Source organism: Opisthocomus hoazin, chromosome 16 (genome assembly GCF_030867145.1).
Source record: "Opisthocomus hoazin isolate bOpiHoa1 chromosome 16, bOpiHoa1.hap1, whole genome shotgun sequence".
Taxonomy (NCBI): Eukaryota; Metazoa; Chordata; class Aves; order Opisthocomiformes; family Opisthocomidae; genus Opisthocomus; species Opisthocomus hoazin.
The window spans coordinates 19,235,479-19,257,372 of NC_134429.1; the positions used below are offsets into that span (position 1 = coordinate 19,235,479).

At 48.3% G+C, this 21,894-nt stretch overlaps 2 protein-coding genes across 2 annotated transcripts; one reads left to right on the forward strand and one right to left on the reverse strand.

The window, feature by feature from the left end:
- Positions 1 to 267: 267 nt before the first annotated feature.
- On the reverse strand, positions 268 to 4,641 carry MRPL20 (mitochondrial ribosomal protein L20). Its single transcript, XM_075437304.1, has 4 exons — positions 4,511 to 4,641; positions 2,747 to 2,857; positions 2,362 to 2,439; positions 268 to 782 (listed from the first exon to the last, which is right to left on the reverse strand). Exons 1-4 carry the CDS (start codon positions 4,595 to 4,597, stop codon positions 609 to 611), a joined length of 450 nt encoding a protein of 149 aa, XP_075293419.1. The 5' UTR covers positions 4,598 to 4,641; the 3' UTR covers positions 268 to 608.
- Positions 4,642 to 10,243: 5,602 nt separating this feature from the next.
- On the forward strand, positions 10,244 to 16,724 carry TMEM278 (transmembrane protein 278). Its single transcript, XM_009944794.2, has 2 exons — positions 10,244 to 11,247; positions 15,149 to 16,724. The coding sequence occupies exons 1-2, from the start codon at positions 10,978 to 10,980 to the stop codon at positions 15,416 to 15,418; spliced, it is 540 nt and encodes a 179-aa protein (XP_009943096.1). The 5' UTR covers positions 10,244 to 10,977; the 3' UTR covers positions 15,419 to 16,724.
- Positions 16,725 to 21,894: the final 5,170 nt, after the last annotated feature.

The window sequence follows — 21,894 nt, forward strand, 5'->3', positions numbered from 1 at the left end:
GCGCCCTCCCCCACCCCTCCGCCAGCAGCCTATTGGTGGGACGCGACCAAGATGCGCTCGCCGATTGGCCCGGCCTTCCGCGGCGTCTGACGTCAGCCCCGGACCGCACGCAGCGGCGTGACGCATCAATCGGGAATTCGAACGGGGAACTTCCGGCGCGCGCCACCGCCCTCAGCGGCCCCGGCGCTGCCGGGCCTGGCCTGAGGCCGGGGCGCAGGGCCCGAGATGCCCCCCCCGGGCAGCGCCAGAAGGCAGCACTCGAGTGGGTTTTCCAGTAGCGGTTACCAAAAACAGACCCAAAACCTTTATTACGGAACAGAGCGCGTGCGCGTCGTCAGCGCTGGAACTCCCACAGGCCTCGCGCTGGAACTCCTCCAGGCCTCGCTCACCCCCGCCGGCTTCGGCCCGCGGTTCCTAACCCAACGCGTTTCAGTTATGACAACACAAGGAGGAAAAAAAAAGTCACCACGGCGTGAGGTTCGCACCCCGCCCTGCCCCCGGAACCATCCCTGGAGGGTTCCGTGCCACCGCTACGGCCTCCGCAGCGCTCAGCGAGCCAGCTGACTTCGTTCCTGTTTATAACGCGTTATCTGCAGACTCTTTTAATATCAATGGTGGTGTACAATGCGTGAAAATATCCCCGCTGGTTCTTTTCCATCTCCCAGGGCAGCAAGGAAGCCTTCTTGTCTCCTCCTCTGGGCTAAGGCAGCTAGGGACTTGAACGTCTTCGGCTCATAAATAGCCAAATCGGCAATCATTTTCCTATTCAGCTCCACCTGGGACTAAATGCAAGAAAATTTGTTGGTTAAGTACTGTAATTTTTAGGAACAACACTGCAGTGCTTAATGACTACCTGAGGTCTTAAGGCAAATTACCTTTTTTCTATGCTATGTAATTTTGGAACTATTAAACACAGACACAACTACTCGGCCATGGATGTCTCATTGAGCCCCTGTGTAAAATCTGTTTCCTGACTTTCTCAAAGTCTTTCTGGAATAAACCAAGAACTGAAGAAGAATCTCTTGTTTCATGGAAAGCCACGTGTTACGGGCTAATCCATGGCATTTGTTTCAGTTCTTGGACATACTCAAGTTTAACTGTTGTGGTGGAAGCTGCTTAGTGTTTTAAAACGTGTCCTGGAGTAGAGAAAGAAAGACTGCAAGATCAAATACTCTTGAGAACACTAGATAGTGCATGGTTAACTGCATATTCCACGGGTGAGGTATTCTATAAAACAGTGTGCTGCTTTTAAAACCCTTAACAGAGAACCTTACAAAAATACATTGCTCTGAGACAAGAAGCAAGGGGACAGGCATCTTGAGGAGAAGAAAAAAAAAAAGAAAAAGTGAAATGAGTTGGGTGTTAGGGAGTGCTCGATTCTTTTGGTTGCAGCATGACAAGAGTGACCAGGAGAACGAGTGTATGCATATCAGAAACTGTATTACTTTACAGGAAACACATCAGAAAACCTAGAAAGTTATCTATTTTTTTGAAACATAGACAAGATGTTTTGAAATAGGCTATAAATTTATGTGTCGTTCCACTTTAAGAAGTTCCACTTTAAGAAGCAGAAACGCTACCTTTTTATTATGACCACAGCCAAGAGAAACGAGTTTTGATTTTACAGTTCCAGGATCAACAAATTCAAACCAATTCCCCAGCATGTTTAAGAACAAGGGACAATGGCACCAACTCTCTGCATTGTCCATGCTCACCCAAACACAAACCTAGTAGCAAAGAGAGTAGATTTCCCAGGGTTGTTTTTGCTAAACCAAGCTTTGTATTTTTAAATTTCTTGAAGCAAAGGCAGCGGTCACTTAATGTCCGCAGCAGCAACAAGTGTCAAAGCATTTTACAAGTCTTGTTCTTAAGAGGCGCAGTAAAAAGTTTTGGGGTCAGAACAAGGTGTGAAGCACCAGGATAAAAGGGCATTACGCATACGAGGAAGAGAAACAGGTTTAGGGCAGAACTTCATTCCTGAACGCAACTCCTTTCTTAAGCAGGCGGCCTTTCATCGCTAGAACTCAGCAGCAGGACGGTGCTGGCAGAAGTTCAAGCTGACAGCAGGAGTTTTTCAATCCCTGCACCACGCCCTGTGCCGCTATTGCCTGCTCAGGCTCCGATTTGGAAGTCCCCGCTGTTATTCTTCAATGACTGGCAAGTGGAGGCTGCAGCCTCAATTCCTTGCAGTTGCATTCGTCGACAATAACCAGCAACCCTTTGATATATTTTGTCAGACACCTACTGGAAAGATTTCAGTGTTTTAAGGTATTACTTTGCCTGGCACTTCAGCAGACCTCTATCAGACATTTTCTCCCATTTATTGTTTCAAAGTAATTACTTTTCAAGCACCATCCTTACCTTAAGCAGATTGCTTATGAAAGCTGGGTATTTCAAACCATGTTCTAGAGAGGCTGCTTCAATCCTTGTGATCCAGAGCTAAAAGTGTAAAAATTAACATATTAGACGATAAAATACTTTAAAAATAAACCTACTGTCATGCTGATCTGGTCACACTTAGTAAATATAAAATCTCCAGACCTACAGTCTTCTCAGTGCAACATGCACCTGTATGAACTTCAGAACATGAGCTGTTTCAGACCACAGAGGGACTATGCCTACCGTCAACTCCTATTTTTCACCCACTGGTGAAACATTTTGCGAGAAGCCCCCAGTAAGGAAAATGGCTGTTTCAGTTCTGCTCTTCTCCCATTCTAATGTTTACATCTAACATTTTGCTCTTTACCGCTCTGAGGAATCTCTTCTTCTCTCTTCTGGCCTTTGTAGACTTCACAAACGCTCTCCGAACGCTTCGCACAGCCAGCTTGTAGCAGCGGTTCTTCCTTCCACGGAAGTGCTGGAACAAAAGCCAAGACATTCAGTTATCTCTAAGGGCGTTCAGCCCTTCAGTAATACCAGCGTACACTTTGCATTTCACAACTCTTCATGACAAGGATCACAAAAGACTTCACAAACATCAGCTAAGCCTTCAGTTGGCATGGAATGAAAATATCATTTCCCTGTTTTACAGCATGGGAAACCTGAAGCTGCCAGGTTGGGAGCAGGCTGAGAAAGTTCAGTCCAACAGGAGGGAGCCACAGCCAGACCTCATTTTAGGCTGCGGCTCCAGGGGGAAGGCACCCCCAAAGCCATCTTCAGTGCTTTCAGCCAAGCCCTGAACTCAGCGTTCGTTCTCATTTCTGAGCTGCCCTCGCAGTGTTGTCAGTACGAATACCGGGACGGGACAGGAGCCTCTGATACGTCAAAAACATTGCAGCTGCCCCAACAGAAAGCGTCATGGAAGCAGTTTCCTGGAGCCACCACCGACACCATCTAACACGCAGCAGGAAGAAGCAGCCACTGCTGCACAGCCAGAGAAATACACAACTACTACTGGTACTGCGGGCAGCTCAGGCACCACAAGAGCAAGATACTACCACTTCCACATCTTCCATCTCAATACCACAGCAAGGTGTACCACACCCAGGATGCCAAGTCTGCCCTCGGAAAAGGTTCTTCCCGAGCCTAGCTACAATAGTTTGAACTTCACACAATCATAGAATCATTAAGGTTGGGAAAGACCTCTAAGAGCACCAAGTCCGACCATCACCCCAACACCACCGTGCCTGCTAAACCATGTCCTGAAGTGCCACATCCACACGTTTCTTGAACCCCTCCAGCGATGGTGACTCCACACTGCCCTGGGCAGCCTGCGCCAATGCTTACTTCAGCTGAAATCATGCCATGAAGCGCCTCTTCCACCTTCTAAAATGCACTCGAGGAGCAAGAGCAAGGTTAGTTCTTTTTTTCCTGCCCCTTTGCCCAGTTTACAAACGCGACCCAGCCAACCCGGCCCGCAGCGCGCTGCGTTCACAGCCTGCTCCTCGGCAGCGCTTGTTCAGCCTGGAGAAGGCTGAGAGGGGACCTAATAAATTTATGTTTATAAATATCTGCAGGGTGGGTGTCAGGAGGATGGGGCCAAGCTCTTTCCAGTGGTGCCCAGCGACAGGATAAGGGGCAACGGGCACAAACTGAAGCAGAGGAAGCTCCAGCTGAACCCGAGGAAGAACTTCTTCTCTCTGAGGGTGACGGAGCCCTGGCCCAGGCTGCCCAGGGAGGCTGTGGAGTCTCCTTCTCTGGAGATATTCCAGCCCCGCCTGGACGCGGTGCTGTGCAGCCTGCTCTGGGTGACCCTGCTTGGGCAGGGGGTGGGACTGGGTGACCCCAGAGGTCCCTTCCAACCCCTACCATGCTGGGATCCTCTGGTTCTGTTCCCCCCGTTGCAGGGTTCTCGCTTTTATCCCCAGCACCGTGGCATCACCCATGCTGGCAGAGACCCCCGCGACGCCGGAGCCCGCCCGCCCCGTGCCGCGGCACAGACACCCCCGGGCCCCGGCCCCCCGGTCCCAGCCGCCGCCGCCGGGCAGACCCGGGCCGGGGGACGGGGCGAACGGGGAGGCCCCGGGGCGGAGGCTGCCGGCGGCCGTTGCCCGGGCCGCCCCGCACTCACCCGCGCATACTTGAGCACCTCCTGCACCCTCCAGAAGCGGTCGGTGAGGCGGCTGCGGAGCCAGCGCGCCCCGCTCAGCACCACCATCCCGCCCGCCCGCCGGCGCCTTCCGGGGCGGGGACGAGCGGCCCGGCCCGGCCCTTCCGCCGGCTGCCGCTGTCCCGCGGCGTTCAGTTCCGTTTTGTTGTAGCTTTCGTTTAATTTTTTAAATTAATTTTGTCACACAGCTTCGCAGCTGTGTCGAGGTGAGGGCGAACCGCTGGGCTTTGGTTTAGTCCTGTTCTCGTAGCCTTGCTCACAGGGACGGAGCCCTGGCCCAGGCTGCCCAGGGAGGCTGTGGAGTCTCCTTCTCTGGAGATATTCCAGCCCCGCCTGGCCGCGGTGCTGTGCCCCCTGCTCTGGGTGACCCTGCTTGGGCAGGGGGTTGGGCTGGGTGACCCACAGAGGGCCCTGCCAACCCCCACCAGTCTGTGAGTCTGTGGCTGCTGTGAGCTCAGACGTCGCTAACGAGGACTGCTTGCGAGACACAGACTCACAGCATGGCTCCCCTCCCGTCATTGGGCCACAGTGGACAGTTCATAGCTCTCATAGGTACCGCCTGTTTTTAAGGGAGAGATACAGGATTTTTAAGCTTACAGCCAAGTTGTCCGTTAGTACCTTGAAATCAAAAATACTCAGTTATGGGAATGATGGTCAAATAAAGGCGCCCTTGCAGTATTACATCTGCATGGTCAGCTCAGCTTCGCTTACACAAAGCAGCACTTTGAGGGCGCAACCGTCATGGTCAAATCAGATCAAAAGAAAATCAGGGCAAGAATCCTTTGTTTATAAATTCCCCAGTCTAAGCTGTGCCTGTATTTTTTGGTTGGTATTCACCTCAGCAGTTATGTAGCACTGCGGATCTAGAGGATTTAGTGGATACTCAGGTATAACAGGGTTTTTTTGGCAGTGCTTGATTACTCCTGGTAATGACCAGAGACTTTAGAATGAGGTATACAGGCTCTGAAATCATTGTCTTTGTCTGTAGTGTGACACCAAATGCTTTTTACCAAGAGACCGAATGAATTGTGGTCACTGCTAATATTTTTTTGTGGCTGACGGGACACTGCCTTTTCTTCTATTTGCCAAGCTCCTCTCAGAAATGCGGTCCCTGCTCAGCACCCGTCTCTGCACTGCTGGGGTACGTTGCTCGCAGAGCTCAAACCAGCCATGCTAAAGCAGCATGAAAAGCTTTTGTGGTGTTTTCAGTGACTGGAAGAATTCCATCCTGGGTAGCACGTCTGACAGTATCCTTCTGTGCGCAAGAGACCGAGAGATGCAAAATGAAAATTTGTGAATTATGACAAGCCACAAGATGGTGCTGCCATTACAGACAGTGGGAAAAATTGTTTCTTAGCAGCAAGGGTCTCTGCCGTCCGAGAAGAGAGCTAAGGAATTTGTCTGATCATCTGTAATCATTACCAATTTCAGCATCTCAAAGCAATGATGCTCCTGTTAGAAACTGCTCCGTAACTTGCACCATCATCAAGACATCTTTCCCATTTATGAGCATTTGCTCGTTAAGGATGCGGAAGTTTCACAGAATTAGAAGCTTGGGGAATCTTTCTTACTATCACTGCGGTTTTTTGACACAAAGTTCACTTGGTTATTAGAAGACTCATTAGACTGTGTTTTTTTCCAAAGGAAAATAAATTTAAAGAACATAATTTTCAGACCTCCCCAGGTTAAAATGCATTTTCATTACAGCAAAAGAACTTTGGAAAGTTTCACTGTATTTAGCAAAGCTTTTCAGAATCTATAGCACTTGCAGGGCTACATAAGCAGCTTTGTTTTTTACCACACCACCATGCCCTCACCGACAGATGGTAAAAGCTCTTTGTATTTACAGAGGAATCAAACTGGCAGAAGAACAATCACTGCGGTGATGGGGTGGAGCTCGTTAGAGCAGCTCCTTGTTCAAGCTGCTCTGGTGCTCGTCAGAGCCATTTCTGGCTCCTACCCTTGCCCTGCAGTGAGCCCCGCAATGCCCAGGAGCCAGGGACCTGACATGGGGGAAGGTGGCAGCGTGGAGTGGGAGGGCTGGGATGCAGGCAGAAGTGTTGTTGGAATTAGTTTTAAACGTTTGCATTACTTAGTAGACCTTTCAAAAATATTTCAATGCTTGACATTCAAAAATGAGAAAGGAACATTTTCATATTTGGGAGGCAGTTGTCTATTAGTTTTTGACTTACAATGCAGAGCTGCGTTCCTCAGGGCAGTATCCCACAGGGAAATTCAGCGCATGCCATGGCTCCTTCAACCCCTTCTTCTCAGTTCCGTGCTTCTGGTTTCACTTCTCTCTGGTGATGCTGGCTCAGATGGTCCAGGACTCCCCTTCGTTGCTGGGAGGATAGCAGACTGGCTGGGGACAAAGAGCCTCACTGCTTCGGTCAGCCCAGCACCAGAAACTCTTGGTGCTTGCCACCCAAAGGAGAGTAATTGCTTTCTGAATTTCACACTTCTTTTCCATACCCTGCTCCTTCAAGGGCAGCCAAGTTCAATATAGATAGATGTTGACTTTAATCTGTGCTACAAATTAATGTTTTCTCTTATTTACCAGTATGTTCTTCTGGAACAAATCAGGATACAGGCTGCTGGCAGTCTTAGAGTCTATTTTTAAAATTCTTCCCCTCTCTTAGCACATCAGCATTCTTTCTTCACTGTGAGAGCACTCAGCAGAAAGAATAAATAATAACAAACAAAAGAGATTAATTAATTTCAGTGTCACCTTCAGTGCTAGAGGAAATAAAATGACTTGAGAGAAACGTAGTTTAAGCCACTAGCATCAGTCCTTAGCAAGGAACAGAGCAGCTTCTCTCTGCACTAGGTGGGGAATGGGTCTCTGACTCCCACATGAAGTTTCCCCCATTCCCCTACTGCCCCCTAGAACTGAGAGACTCTTCCCTCTACACATCCCAACCCCACCAGAGAATCACCACCATTTATCCATCTGGGATGAATGCCAGGTGAAACAAATAGCCTTCACTCAAAACAGAGGCAAATACCAGGCGTGAGGGCAAAGCCATTTTCATTGCTGTCATCTGGCTGTTGTGGCTAGGGGAGACGCAGAAGACATTGCGAAGAAAACGTGCTTCAGGGAAGAAGTGAGAAAGACACAGCTGGAGAAAGCCCTGAGAGCGGGGCTTCCAGAGAATCCTTTTGGGCAGAGTGCTTGCTAGAAAGGGGTGAGCCCTCTGTGCAAAAAAAATACCTTCTGTTATTTGTTCCCTGTCATATTTAAGAAAATACTACTCTTATGCAACTTGATAGATAAATAAGATTATGTTGAAGATACTGGCTCCCGCTTTTATTTTCTCCTTCCCGAAACATCACAAGGAAGCTAGAGTTTTGCATAAATAATAAACATTTCATCATCATTGCTACAGTTTGGTCTGAGATCTTTCACAACTCAAAGTGGGATGATGAGAGATCGGCAGCCCAAAAACTCTCAAAGACCCTAAAGAATGAAGTGTGAGCGCATGGATGTGAACACCCCTGATTCACGTATGCAATCATCTCCAACAGCAAAGCCATTAATTCTGAGGAGTGCAGAACACTGGCCTGGCTTTGTAACTTCGCTGGGCTCTCACACAGATGGCTGCACTGCTAAAAGGTATTGACTTATCTCTTCCCACACCGCTGTGTGCCTTCCAGCTCTGGAGCCTGGTTTCCCAGGGAGCTGACTGCCAAGAGCAGCAACACATCTGTTTCCAGCCAATTAATGGAAAACTTTTGATTAGTCCATCTGGTTTGGTCCTTAAAAGGAGGTGGAAACCAAGGGCTGAGGAAGAGATGGGGTGTCAGGGCTTTCAGGGCACTGATAGACTTTAATGGTCCTGATAAACCTCAGCTGAGGCTTCCACCCACACCTTCTGCCTGGGCCCATTTAAGCTCAGGCCTGGGAGCATCCTTTCTGCATGGGTTGCTGCTGTAGGTGTGCCTGTTTTGGGGGTAGTTAGGTTATAGCCAAGGCTGGTCATGGACTCTGACCTGTAGGCTGGCTTCCTGTCTTGGACCTGCCTTGTAATTGGAAGCTTGCCTGGACTCCTAGCTGGCTCTGACCGCTGTTCCTGTCTGCTGTTTTCACCTTGGTTGGGTGCTGTGGGACAGAGCCTTGGCTGGCAATTCTCTGCCATGTTGGCTATGGTATTGTACCTGCCTCCTCATTTCTCAGGGAGCAGCGAGAATGGAATTATTGCTGAGCTTCCAGCAGCCTCCTGGGGCTGAACCTTTGTTTTGCTCTGGTGGGCTTTGAGATCTGTCAGTGGTAAGCACAGAACAAAGTCCCTCATATAGTTATTTCTGCTGTTAGTAAGAATGATGCACCCGACTTGTGATCTGGTACAGAATAGCCAGATGAATTTTTACTGCTGGATGTGGATAGAACTGAAGTTTGAGACTCCTCTGGATGGCTTACAGGCTGCACAAGATGAGCTATAGGGGGAAAAATGAAGTGGTAAGTGTGAATCAACTAATAATTTTCATAGCTGAGGAACTGCATAACAAGTATGAATGTTGTTGAGCTGTTTTAAATCTACTTGTTTCAAAAAGCTTCCTTCTCGCTGGTATCACTCATTAGACCTTTGAAACCTGTATCATCACACAGCTCTTCAACTTGCTTCAATTTTAAAGCCTCTGTTTTGGTATTGATTACACGTGGCATGCTGCAAATAGCTGGAATTTGTCTCCCTGCTTGCTTTCTACAAGTAGTGTGTAACACCCTTCCAGCCCAGGGTGAGAAGGTACTTTCAGCAGCGAGAGGACAGAGCATGTTCAATTCTGTTCTATTTCAATTAAAAGGTGACATGGGCCCTAACATATCACCCCGTAGAGCTCATCTAATGGGCCACCACTAAATGCTTCGTGAGCAGGTCTGCCCAAGTCCTTGGGGAAAACTGTCTTAGCTTTAATTCTGCTGTGCACGTTGCTACAGCTGGCCAGTAAAGAAGTCAGGCAGATCAACATATCAACACATAACAGTGGCAAGGGGATGGGCACCCAACACGTACAATTTTTAGCAAAAGTGTTTAATGGAGGAAAGCTAGCAATCATCTGTATTATAACATCATTTTAGAGTTGTGTGAACCTCATTTTTCTGATAACCTTTTTCTAGGGCAGAATTTTCTGAGAGAAGCAGCATCAAGTGGAACACAGGATTCCTGGATTCTTTCCTTGATGAGCTGTGCCTGCTGGTAAGACCTGTGCTACCTCCGTTTCCTCTGGAGCCAAGGAAGTTTACTCCCTCCTGCAGTGCTGTGATCAGGCATATATGAATGTATCTAAATGGCTACATGAATGTGCAGATGTCACTGAAATTCTTAAATAATGTTGATCATATGGGGCAGGTGAACTAATTGACAATTGCTGTGCTGTCACTACGAGAATATCAATGTATTCTGCAATCAGTAGTAGTGATGATTGCAGAGGACAGAAGATTTTTGAGGTGTATAGTGATTATTATCAATTTGTCTATTTTTTTTCAATCTAGAGAGAAATTGTAGAAAACAAATCAGAGGCAGAATAATTAAAACTGAAAAGGGACCACCTTGACCTGGGAATGTGTTGGTTGGAGTGTGGCTCTTGGGTGCCGTGTGCTAAATCACTTCAGTAGTCAGGCTGATGTAAAGGATTGGCTAGCACAGCGAGCAGCTTCAGAGTCTGCTCTGTAAACAGAGCAGTGTTGCGAAGCTCTGAGAGCCAGCTCGGAGAGGAAGACACCGAGTGCCTGTGCCTGCAGGCAGCTGAGAGCAGTGAAACCACACACTGCTCCTGTCTCTGCTTCCAGCTCTGCGAGGTGTGGGCAAGGACTCCAGCAAGGCAGAGAGTGGAGAGACAGCTGCTGTTCATTATCTTCACTGGTCACTTCGTTTGGATGAGAGCTGAGCATGAGTATTTACTTGGGTACAGGGTGAAGAGCTTGGAAGAATGATTTGAAGTCAAGGAACTATTTGAAAGTGCCTAAGCCTGATATTCTTAGCAAACAGCAGTGCTCAAAGGTGGAGGAGGATGCTGAAGCTAGGCACCCTGTGGAACCAAGCAACCTATCAAAGCTAAGACAGCAACTGCTCAGCACCTCTTGGGATCACAATCTGAGGAAGAACAACAACAAATCTGGGAGTACCATGGATTCAAAAGCAAAATAATAGCTATTGCCAAACTTCCAGCAGCCACGTCTACTTTGAAACTGAGTTTGGAATGCTGCTGGAACACATACTGAAAGGAAACAACCTGTGCTGGCCAGGTCCTAGGAAGGCAGGTGGCCAAAAGAAGCCTTTCCTTCCTTGCTCCATTATGCTCTCTGGTTAAGTGCTTTTGTCTGTGTGGAAGGGACAGGAAAAGCTGCTGCAAATTACTTCCCAGTTCTGTCATCAAAAGCAAAGAAACCATTTTGGTTGAGAGCGTGGGTTGATTAGCAATCTTCCTGAAGAATGTCTGGCCAAGACACTGAGGACTTTAGAGCAGAAAACCTCTCTGAGAAGTCTCGGATGATTCCTAGCCTCCCGCCATATGACATGGATGACCAGCTCCTTCCCCGTGAGCCACGGAGCACCTGGTGCTGCATGGCATGGACCCTGATGGTAGTCATCATGAACTCCTTGGTCTTTCTCATCAACTTGCTCCTGATGCTTGTTATCTTCACCATTGTGCTGCTTCCTACCATTGTGGTGGTTTACTTTGGCTTCCAATGCCACTCTCGGGTAAGTAAGCCTTGCTCCATGGGGCTGCTAGCAGCCACCTCTAAGGCAGGACCATCCAGAAGGGCTTTATTTTAGCCTGTGGGGAACAGTGGCTGTAAAGGCAAGGCTTGACTCCATGAGCTTTGCCTTGATTTTCCTAAGGGGTGTGTACACCTATAGATCTTTTTCATGGGGGGTATGTGCATAGACTTGGTCTGACCAGAACAGTTTTATGGCAGTTCATGCTGACCTGCAGGCTCTTGGTTGCGCAAGGGAGCGGTCTCTGCTTGGTGCCGATGACGCCGCAAGGCTGGCCTGTCTGTTTGTCTGGGGAAGAACGGGCTTTGTGGTTTCTGGACTAATTGTCTTAGAGTAGTTGGTTGGTGCCCATGCACACGATGTTGGTAGGTTAGGACTGATGGGCTTTCGGTGGAGAGGCAGGACACTGGCAGAAGCTGCCTGTGACTGCCTGGCTCCTTGGGGACCACTTGGTCCCCATCCGCTGTGCACTGCACTCTGTGCAGCTGTTTAAGTGCAAAGTGGTCATAGATAAACCTGCAGCACTTCACAGCAAGCTCGTGCGAGGTGCTTGTCTTGTGGGGATGTCTGAATGCTGCCAGGAATGAGCTGTATACACATTTCTACCCCTCCCTTCTTCCAGCATTGTGAGAAATGGAAGCTTGATTGGGCAATAGTTGAATTCCTATGAAAATAATGAGCAGCTGTGACAGGTCAGGTGAATACACTCCCTGGCTTGACAGAGCTGCTGTTTGCATTTTAATATTGCAATATTTCTTTCTTTTCTGTGACCTCTGTAACTGAGAGCTGCTAACCTGAACTCCTCTGTAATTCACCCAGGTCCTACACGGGTTCTGATAGGGCTTGTTACTTTCTGTTTAAGCAAGCCCTCTGTAGTGTTTGTCATATTTGATCTGCCTAATGACTAATTATAGAACTGGTAAAGTCTAACTAAACATATCATCCCCTTCTTATGCCAATCTAACTTTCAGATGTGCTCCCAAATGTGCTGTGCAGTTTCTCACACCAACAAACGAGCCGGGTTTGTCAGGAAGGGCTCTGGCTGCGTGCAGGTCTGTTCCAGTAAGGTGCTGTCCTCTGGATTTCGTGATTCCATTACTGACAAATTTCTTCTTGGTGTATTTCTATAAATATTTTTGAAATTACTTGACCAAGTGTGGATGTGAAAAAGCACTTCTGTTTTCCTCACAGGCAGTAACTGTTAGACCAGCTCAATATGACTTCTCTTGTTGATTATCCTAAGTTAGAGGAGCTCTTATTTCCTATTTTTGGGGGAAAACCCTCACATACTGTAGTACCTGCTTCCAACAGGGAGAACTGACTCAAAATGTGGATGCTTTTGCTCTTCCCATTCCACAAAACCTGAACTGAAAAGAAGGTTATTTAGATATTCTCAATCTGGTGTGTTTATCTGAGAAATATTGAAAGAAAGCTTTTCCCCTTCCCCTTAATGAAATTTGTGTGTCCTATCTCATCACCCAAGTCCTTGGGACCTCTGAGTGAGCAGATCCCAGCACGGGCAGTAGGAAAGGATCTAACCATGCAGTGGGAGTCAGCCATTTGCCCAGTTTAACCCAGTAGGGATCTGCTGGCTTCTGTGGAGCTGTGCATGGATATAGCTGTGGACGTCTTTCTCCACAGTGAAGGAGACACCCTCTCTGTCTAGCTGAACTGTAGAATCACATTTCCAAGATCTGTAAACTGTCACTCAGCTCTGGCAGAACTGCTTCTTTGGCACTTTTATTGTCAGGGATATTTACTCCGAGGAGCTGCGTATGTATGGTAAAGGTGCACATTCTGAAGGTGAAAGCTTCCCTTGCTCCCTTGAGGCCCCTCAACCCTGGGACACAACGGTGTGCAAAGACACTCTGCAAGCATTTACAGCTTTGACTGGGGGATGTGCTGTAGCTTTCCAAGACAGCCATTGCATTGTGTTTTCCAGCTGACATGCCAGCAACACGAGTTAGCCCACAGCTCCCTGTCTCAAAGCTCCCCGACAAAGGGACTGTGCTGTTACTGTTTCCTCAGTACTAATGTGTTTGCTGGTCTGAGAAGTTTGGCTTTGATTTTTTTTTTTAGTGCCCTGAAATTATGACAACTCATAGCTGCTGTTATTGAAAAGCTTTTCCTGATCCTGCAAACTAGTGAACAGGGAGACATCTGTCATGGTAATTGCTTTGTAGAACAGGGCAGATGCCAGTGCTGCTGCTAGCTGGAGTGAAGCATAATTCATAGAGAAATCGCATACCTCTGGGCCAGGCAATTCCCACTGTGGCTCTGACACCTTCTGGAAGTGTTTTACTGTGGGCTGCAAATAGGTGTGGTGCCCAACAAGGTCAAGTGGGAGGCTCTGGATGGCCTACAGAGAGCAGAAGTGGCTCAGAGGGGTCCTGATCTACCTGAATGGTCGTGCAACCCTCCTTCGTTGTGGGTTGCAACATGTTCCTTCTACAGTCCAAGGGTGTTAGGATTTTTGTGTACAAAAGGGCAGGTGTGGAGAATGACTTTTGTTTTATTGAAGAGGAAGTATTCACCTGAAAAAACCTAATAAATTCTCCTTGGGAGAAAGTGCAGCGTGGGCCACTGCCTTGGTGGAATGGCTGATCTGTCTCCAGGTGCAGGGTGGATGCAGATTCTGTGAGATGTGAGGCTTTTCAGGGTAGGTTTAGTAGGAGATTGCCTGTAAAGCCCTTAAATCAATTTTTCCTATGATCTGAAACTGATCCTTGAAAGTCATAAATATGGACTTCAAATTGGACCCAAAATAGGAAAATGTATGAGGGTTGCCTCCCAGAATTACTCGTTCCAGCTTCAGTCTGTTCCACCCTCACCTTGGAAAACCTCAAGTTCCCCTTAGTGCACACAGTGCTCTCCAGTTGAAGGCTTTGAGGAGATGCAAGAGGCTTCTGAGTACAGCCAAGCACATCAGAAGCGAAAGCAACCGTGTTGCTGTTAGCTGTAAGGACTCTTTTAATGCAGACTTGTTTTAATAGGCTTAGAGAGGGATTGCGGCGGTATGGCTTGAGAAGAGCAGTCCTTTGTCTCTGGGCTACCACTTTTCAATGCTTTCCTAGTAGCTAGGGGCTGATTTCTGCACTGCAGATCCATTAGGTGGATTTTTTTAGTAAGATGCGTTGCGTTTCTCGTACTGCTGAAAGAATATGAAGAAAGGAGAGGAAGCTAGGGGACATGGGGATTTGCCTGTAGCGTTTGTTGATGCAGAACAACTGAGTGGCTTGACTTGGATCTCCTGCTGCCAGGATGAAAGGAGGGCTTTAGATACTACTCGGCAAGGACCAGTGAGTGTGCTGGATGCTTCGCAGCGAAATGGGGTGACCAGGCTTTCCTGGCAGACTTTGCAGTGCAGAGAGATGCTAGGAGGTAGAGGTGAGTACAGCGTGTAAGTAGAAGACAGAACACAACGGGGTCTGTTCCAGGGCAGGCATCTGGCATCTTCAGCGAGCAGGTAGCTATAGAATGACCAACCTCTGTCTGCAGGGTCTGACATCGTGCTGTATTTTATTTACTTTGTTATAATTTCCAGTGTGTTGTGCCACCCACGTTGATGTAGCAGCAGGAGGCCTTTTTCATTTGGTTTCTGCCTATCAAATGCTAAGCTGTGCTATTCTGATGACCTAATACAGGTTCGTGTTTCTTGCTTCAGGATCAGTGTGCAGTCCTCTTGTCTCAGTGATGCCGGAATAATTGAAAACTTGATTAAAATGTGCTGTCAGTCATATAATGTAGCCTGAAGATTGCTGAGCTCAGCTTGGAGGGAGGCAAGAGGTGTGTCTCTGAAAGCACTAGCAGCTCAAGGGTACTTTGGTCACCGTTCCTGTCCACCACCAAGTCTGTGACAAGCTCTGTCTCACTCTTCCTGCAGGTGCTGCACTCAGCTGCCCGCTACTGCAAGAGCATCTTGGATGACAACAGCTCTTCTGCCCTCATCATCCTTGGCTTCATCATCATGTCCCCTCTTATCGTGGTGGCCATGGCTATCTACTGCAGCCTGGCAAGGCGTCTCCGTCTCTTCATGTGCTTCCAGCCCTACAGCAGGGCTGTGTACAAGGGGGTGAAGTGGCGCTGGTATGAGGAGGGAGGCCTGTGCAGCTGTGCCAAGGGGTGGAACACTCAAGTCAAGGCCTGGGTATGAGTTTGCAGTATCAGATGCCCTGCCCTAGCCAGCACCCTCTTCTCCCTGCCCTATCCCTCCCCACCATCACCTCCCAGAATCACCATCCTGAAGTCTCTGCAGGTGAAGGCTGTGCAGTACCTAGATGTGAGAGCAATGAGCCATCTCCTACAACTCTGTAAGTGGGTAGGATTCTGCCCACCGTGAGGGAAACGCAGGAAGCACAAGTCCATGATGGTAAAGACAATGTTCACATTGTCATGGGGATGCCTCCCAGTGCCTGTTGTGTTCAGAGCACAGTGCTGTTTCCAGTCTTAACAGCGTGTTCTGTCTCACGTGGGACGCAGAGTAGATGCGATAGGATTGAACAGTGGCTGACTTTGCTACGTGCCTCGGAGAGGTGTCTTTGGGAAAGGCGGCCTTTGGTGAAGCATCCAGCCAAGAAGAAGCAACTGTGGCGTTCCCAAGTGTCAGACTGCCAGTGTTCCTAACCTCTTAGGTGTCTGTGGGTGATGTTTGGGATCCACCACTTTCCTACACTCGGGTATGCTTCCCCCACTTAGCAATCCCTCTTTCCCATGGCCTATAGCAGTGCCGTTCCTGAGTCAGGTCATTGGGTTGGCTGTGGAAACAAATGCTGATCTTTGGGTGTCCTCCCTGCCAGCTGCTGATCTGAAATATGCTTGTCTGGTAGTGGCTGATGGTTATTAACCAGCAAATAGCTCCTTGCCTTTTATGCTGTGGTCAGGATGTTTCATCTGGGGCTAAATCTGGCTGTGGGTTCAGGTCAGTTTTAGGATTCCTGGCAGGAGGAGCTGAAGACTCATTGTGGCTGCTGAGCACTACAAGTTCTCCCAGGGCTAGGACCTTATGCCTGTGAGGGACAGTGTGCAATGTCTTGTTTCCTGAGGGTCACAGATACCAAGATTTAGCATTACTGCTACAGTTTAAGAGTGGAGAACTAGAAAGGGTCAAATGCTGAATGTTGTGAATCTTCTGGTGCCCCAGTAAGGCTGGGTGTCTGGAGGTCCTAGCAGCCACTTCAGCGCTGGCACTGTGCTGTATCCCTGTGTGAAACAAGGAGTGAGCAGGCCACGGAGGCTGCAGCTGAGTGAAAAGCTCAGTGTACGGGAGAGGGTATGGCAGGTAAGGAAAAGCATGGCAGCTTGATGCGTGATTTTCTCCTTTCAAATCACTGTGGGTCTCTGTAGTGTTCAGTTAGTGGGGTCTGTGTGCTGCTGATCACTGCAAGCTTTGTACTCCCACTGCCTGTTGTTCTTCTGTTTCCCAAATATAACCATTTTAAGTGTTATGTATAAATAAAGATCATGCCAAATCTCCACTGAGGAAGTTTTTCTGTTCTGTCTCAAAGCAGCAGCTGCATCAGAGACAGCCATGTGGTGCCCATTGTACCACACTTTGTATCACTAAGTTAAAATATCATTTCTGTTTTCTTTGAGGATTGACTTTTTCCAGTCTATGTAGCCTGTAGAGCTCTAGTCCTACCCAGAGAAATAACCCATCGTGGCTGCAGGTGACAGTGAATTGAACTGGCAAGAAACACGGCGTGCTTGGACAGTGGGACACTCAGTCCAGCCACCAAGGCAGACAAGAACAGCCCAGGGTAGCTGGAGGTAAGCGTGGCACTGTTGCTGGACCCCTTGTTTTGAGAGACTGGAGCCACTGGTTTGGGCTTTGGCCATCACATACCCTGTGGTGGTCACAGCCTTAGCGTAGGACTCCAGCAAGCAGGCAGCTCTCCACAGCAATCTGCTGTGAGCAGATGGGCAGCAGTGCAATAATCCACTTTGCTGGCTCCGTGTGCGTGTTCAGCGGTGTCTTTGGGCAGCCTTCCTTGCTATTTATCCCATCCTGGCAGCTGGATTAAAGCAAAGCCTCAGCAAACCACCTGCACAATACTTCAGGTGCAACTGCTCGGACATTTTCTATTTGCAGCTCTAGCTGTTGCTTAATGTTTCGATGTACCAAAGAGGAACGAGCAAGATTGCTCCACCCTAGAACCCGAGTGGCTGAATGAACGTAGAGTTTGTATTTTAATGTTTACCATTGCTCTAGGATTTTGCAGAGTGGAAGTGCTGGCTAAATTGTTCTGATGCCTTTCAGAGAGCAAGAATGCATTAGCATTTGCTCAGGCCCGTTATATGGGCGTAATGGACTGCTTGACTTGAAAAGGAAAACGAAAGTGCAGCAAGGAATTGGTCTGGGCTTCTGTCCTTCCATAAAAGGGTGTCTATTCTGAAGCTCCAGGCTTTAATGATCGCTGTTATGTCTTTGGATGCTTTGAAGCGGTAAGAAGAAAAATTTTTCTGTAAATACTCTGAAGCTGACAGATTAAGTGGATGGCAAAGGTGGTAATTCTACATTCTCGCTTCACTGTGGGACACAGATAGCAGTGGATTGGCTGATTGTCTCCTAGAAAATCAACATAGAACAAGGTGAGGGTGACACATGCCTCTATGCGGCTTCCTTGAGAATCTTGTGGAATATTGTGTACAGTGTTTACAAATACCACCCTCTAAAAGGTCCCCAAAACAAAATTTTCTATTTTGGGCTTGTCCTTCACTAAAACTAAAGATCCATTCTCAGATAAACCTTGCTGGCTTTCCCATGTCCTGCAGCTCATCTGACAGATGTGCCCTTGTCTGCCAGGGACCACCTTCTTCTGTGGTTGCCCCCCTGGGGGGACAGGAGTGGGTTTGCTTGAAGTCATGCTCTGACAGCAGGTCACAGTGCATTTGCATCTGTACGGTGACAAAATCCTGGGGGACAGCTGTACTCCCCCTTTGTCATGCTTGGAGAGTGGTGGGAAAGAAATGCAGGAGAAAAAAATGTGGAGAAGGCATCAGCAAGCTGGTCTGGCTCCACGGGGCCAATAAAGCAGTCCTTCAACTAGTTCCTTTATTAAAAGAGCCAGCTTAGAGTCAGGAGCACATGGTCATCTCATGTTGTGCCTCAGCCAATAAGTGAAACATCCATCAGAAAAAAATAATTGCAGTCGATCATTCTGCCAGCTGTGTTCCCTTCTGGTGTGGCCTTCTGTTTCCACCCTACACCTCTGCTGTCAGTCTCTCTCCTCTTGCAGAGTTAGGAGAGAAATAGTCCTAAGCTTCTGGCAGAACTGTGGAAAACCAGAAGAAAATTCCGTTTCGTGAGAAGGAGATATCATGCTACAAGGTAATAAGGCTTTGCCTGCAGGCAATGTTTGCTGACTGAGTATGGATATTTGGTATGAGCTGCCTTCCTTTTGCTCACCTGGCATTTAATCCAACTGCTTTGACAAGGGAAGTGTTCTTAAACCAGCTATGGTGCAAGGATTGTGGTGAACCATTCCCATTGCTGCCTCTGCAGAAGAAGTTAGGAGTTACTAGCAAGAGCCTTCCTAATAAAAGAAAAATTGATTTAGTTGGGTATTTCACCTTACAGAGAGTTTTAATAACCCAGGGGAAATGAATCTGGCTGAAAGCACATGTCCTCTCTCTAGCAGAGCTGCCCTCAGGTCAGGCAGTTCAGGCTGTACCTCTGGGGTGTCCTGGCACGGGCAGAGAGCACAGCAATGCATCGCGCGCAGCGCCGCAGCTCTGATGTGAGGCTGCTTCAATCCTAAATTTCCCAGAGAGAGTACAGAGTCATCCTTAATATCCTCTGCCTTGGATCAAAGCCCGAGGGCAGCTGTGCCAGCCTGCCTTCTGCTGGCTGATGTGCCAGGCAGGGGCTGCGCCCGCAGATGGTGGGGGGGAAAGGGTGCTCCCAAGCCATGCCTGCCTCTGAAACTCTGAGGGGGCTTTGTTCTGTGAGCTCCCAGCGCAGAGCTCGGAGCATCCCTCTGCTTGGCAAGGTGCTGAAGGAGGACAGTATTTTAACTGGTTTTTTTTTTGAAGTCCAGCTATGTATGGATTTAATGTCCCTGTGATGACATCTCTGTGATTCAAAGCCACGGCACTAACCTGGTACTGATGTAGTTCAGAAGACACAAAAATATGTTTCTCCACTGCAGGGCTTTGGTCAAGTACAGTGTTTATTTGTGCTTCCCTGCCCCTCTGTCATCCGGGAATGGCCAGATCCAAAGCTGATGAAATCACTAGAAAGATGCCATGTCTCAGTGGGTGTTTCATCATGATGTAGTCCTTTGCACCAGGGCTGGAAGCAGCTGTTCTGGCAAAGGGGAAAATGCAAAAGACAATTGCATGACTGCTTCTATGTCATGCCTAGGAACATAGAATCATCAGTTGGAAAAGACCTTTAAGATCATCAAGTCCAACCATCCACCCAACACCACCATGCCTGCTAAATGCCTGCAGGTGGTGGATGAGGTGCTGGTGCAGAGCTGGACTCCGAAATCCACACGCAGGAGTGTACACAAGGGGGGATCACCCAGCTGAGCAAAATGGGAGGCTTTTCACAGGCTTTGCCCTGTTGCTTGTTAATAATGTGGCTGAGGGGTTCATTAGCACTCTTGGTGCTGGTCATGTGCCTCCTTGTCACCCTTCCAGGTGGCTTCTCCAACACAGAAAGGTATTCTTGGTTCCCAATATATAGTATTTCATTTTTTATCCCTTTTTTCTTAGTTTGTTATCAACTGCTCACGCTGCTCCTAAGTGGCTTTGCTGCACAGTCAGCTAGAGCACCCAAGGACCAGCATCACTGTGGATAAATGTTCATGGAAACTTTATATACAGATAATATATGGATTTAATATTACAGAATTGAACACTAACAGGTTTCCACAAGTGGCAACAGGCCTATTGAGGAATTTCTCCGATTTGTACTGTGTGTAAGAGCCAGTGATGAATAATCCCAGGCGCTCCTGAAGAACAAATTCTTCTCTCACGCAAGAACAGAGCTGGCCTGGCGTTATTGCAATCGGTGGAGGCACTCTAGGTTTGCAGCAGGGTAAATGAGAGCACGCTTCTGCCCAAGGGAAGGCAGAACCTCGATCAAACACAGAAATTCTAAGCTGGTGGAAACAGGGAACTGAATAACCAATTCCCTGCCTTCCCGTATTTGCCAGCTGAAGCCTCTGCGTCCAGAAAATAATCTAGCTGAAATGTTTAAGCCATTTCTCAGTGCTTTCAGCTTGGTATTGGTCCTCTGATGCCTTCAGTTATTGGAGCCCTCAGCTGGGGGCAGCGCAAATAAGAACCATCTGTCAAGCTGAACTGAAATCAGGACAATCTTCTTTTAGAGCCAAGGACAACATAGCATTTATTGGAAGGATGCTAAATTCCTCCTCTGAGGGAGGCTAGCGGAAGGGAAGCTGGAACCTGCAGCACGTCGCACGAGAGGAAGTCAAATGCGGACTGTGGGATCCAAGGGTAAGGCTGTGACGGGGTCAGACCGAAACCTGAGCATCCTCCCTGCTCCCATGGGTGCTGTGGGCACTGGGAGCGGGGCAGGGGGTAAGGCTGGTTGTGTGAATGACCCCAGCTATAGCCACGCAGCACATAGCAAACAGAAGGGACTGGGGACCTGGGTTTCTTCTTGGGATGGTTCCTCCACCACCCAGGGCACCGCAAGGTGCGTTAGAAGGAGCCAAATTCAATGCAAATTCCAAGGACTCGCACCTGGAGGGGTTCTGGATCTTCTTAAGAGTTACTACCCTCTTGCAAAGTGCTCTTAGGAGTAAGCACAGGCTGTTTAGTACTCCATGTGTCTAATTTTCTGTGAATAACTCTCTAGGCTAATTTGGCAGGGATCTGCTTGGTAATATAATTCCAATGACATATGTGCTGGACAATTTCTTTTGCTCTCTACATTTGTGTTGCTAACTGCTTCGTTGTAACTCGAAAGTCTTTGGGGAAATTTCCATTGTCCTCCTTCCCTCCCGGCTCGCTCACTGAGCTGACCAGTCGTGGTGACCGCTTCCAGCTCTGCTGGAGAGTCTGGTTAGAATGAATGAAAGCGATTAAAGAAAGAATAATCAGAGTGCCTGCCATGGGCTCCTTCACTGCCAGCTTAGCTTCTAGCACACAAGTGGCTGCAGAATGGGTCACAGGCTACAGCCTGGTCCTGGGAAGACTCCCCGGGGACTTCACTGGAGCGCTACCTGGGAGAGCTGCTGGTGGGAAGGAGAGGCACAGAGGTGGGAATGAAAGTGGCAATTTAAACTGGGACAGCAGTGCCTCCACCTACATCAAACTAGTCCCTCACAGCAAAAATGCCCACAGGTTCTCCCTGCCTGGGAAGTTCTGAATGGCAGAAGGAAATGGAGAAACTGTTTTCAAGTGTGTTGTGTAGCTTTGTTAAAATGCTAATACCACTCTGAAGCCAGCAGTCAAGCACACATTGCCAAAGGGCTTGTTGCTTATGAGCTGCGGAGGAATGTGAAAATAACTGAACTTTATAAAAGAAAAATCAATAGTAACACAAAGTCTGGAAGGGTACATCTGCTAGGCGGTGTAGACAGCACTTCCCAGGTCTCTCTGAGACCTAGAGACTGCAGTTTAGACCCCAGCTATTACCATGACTCATCTCTGTTC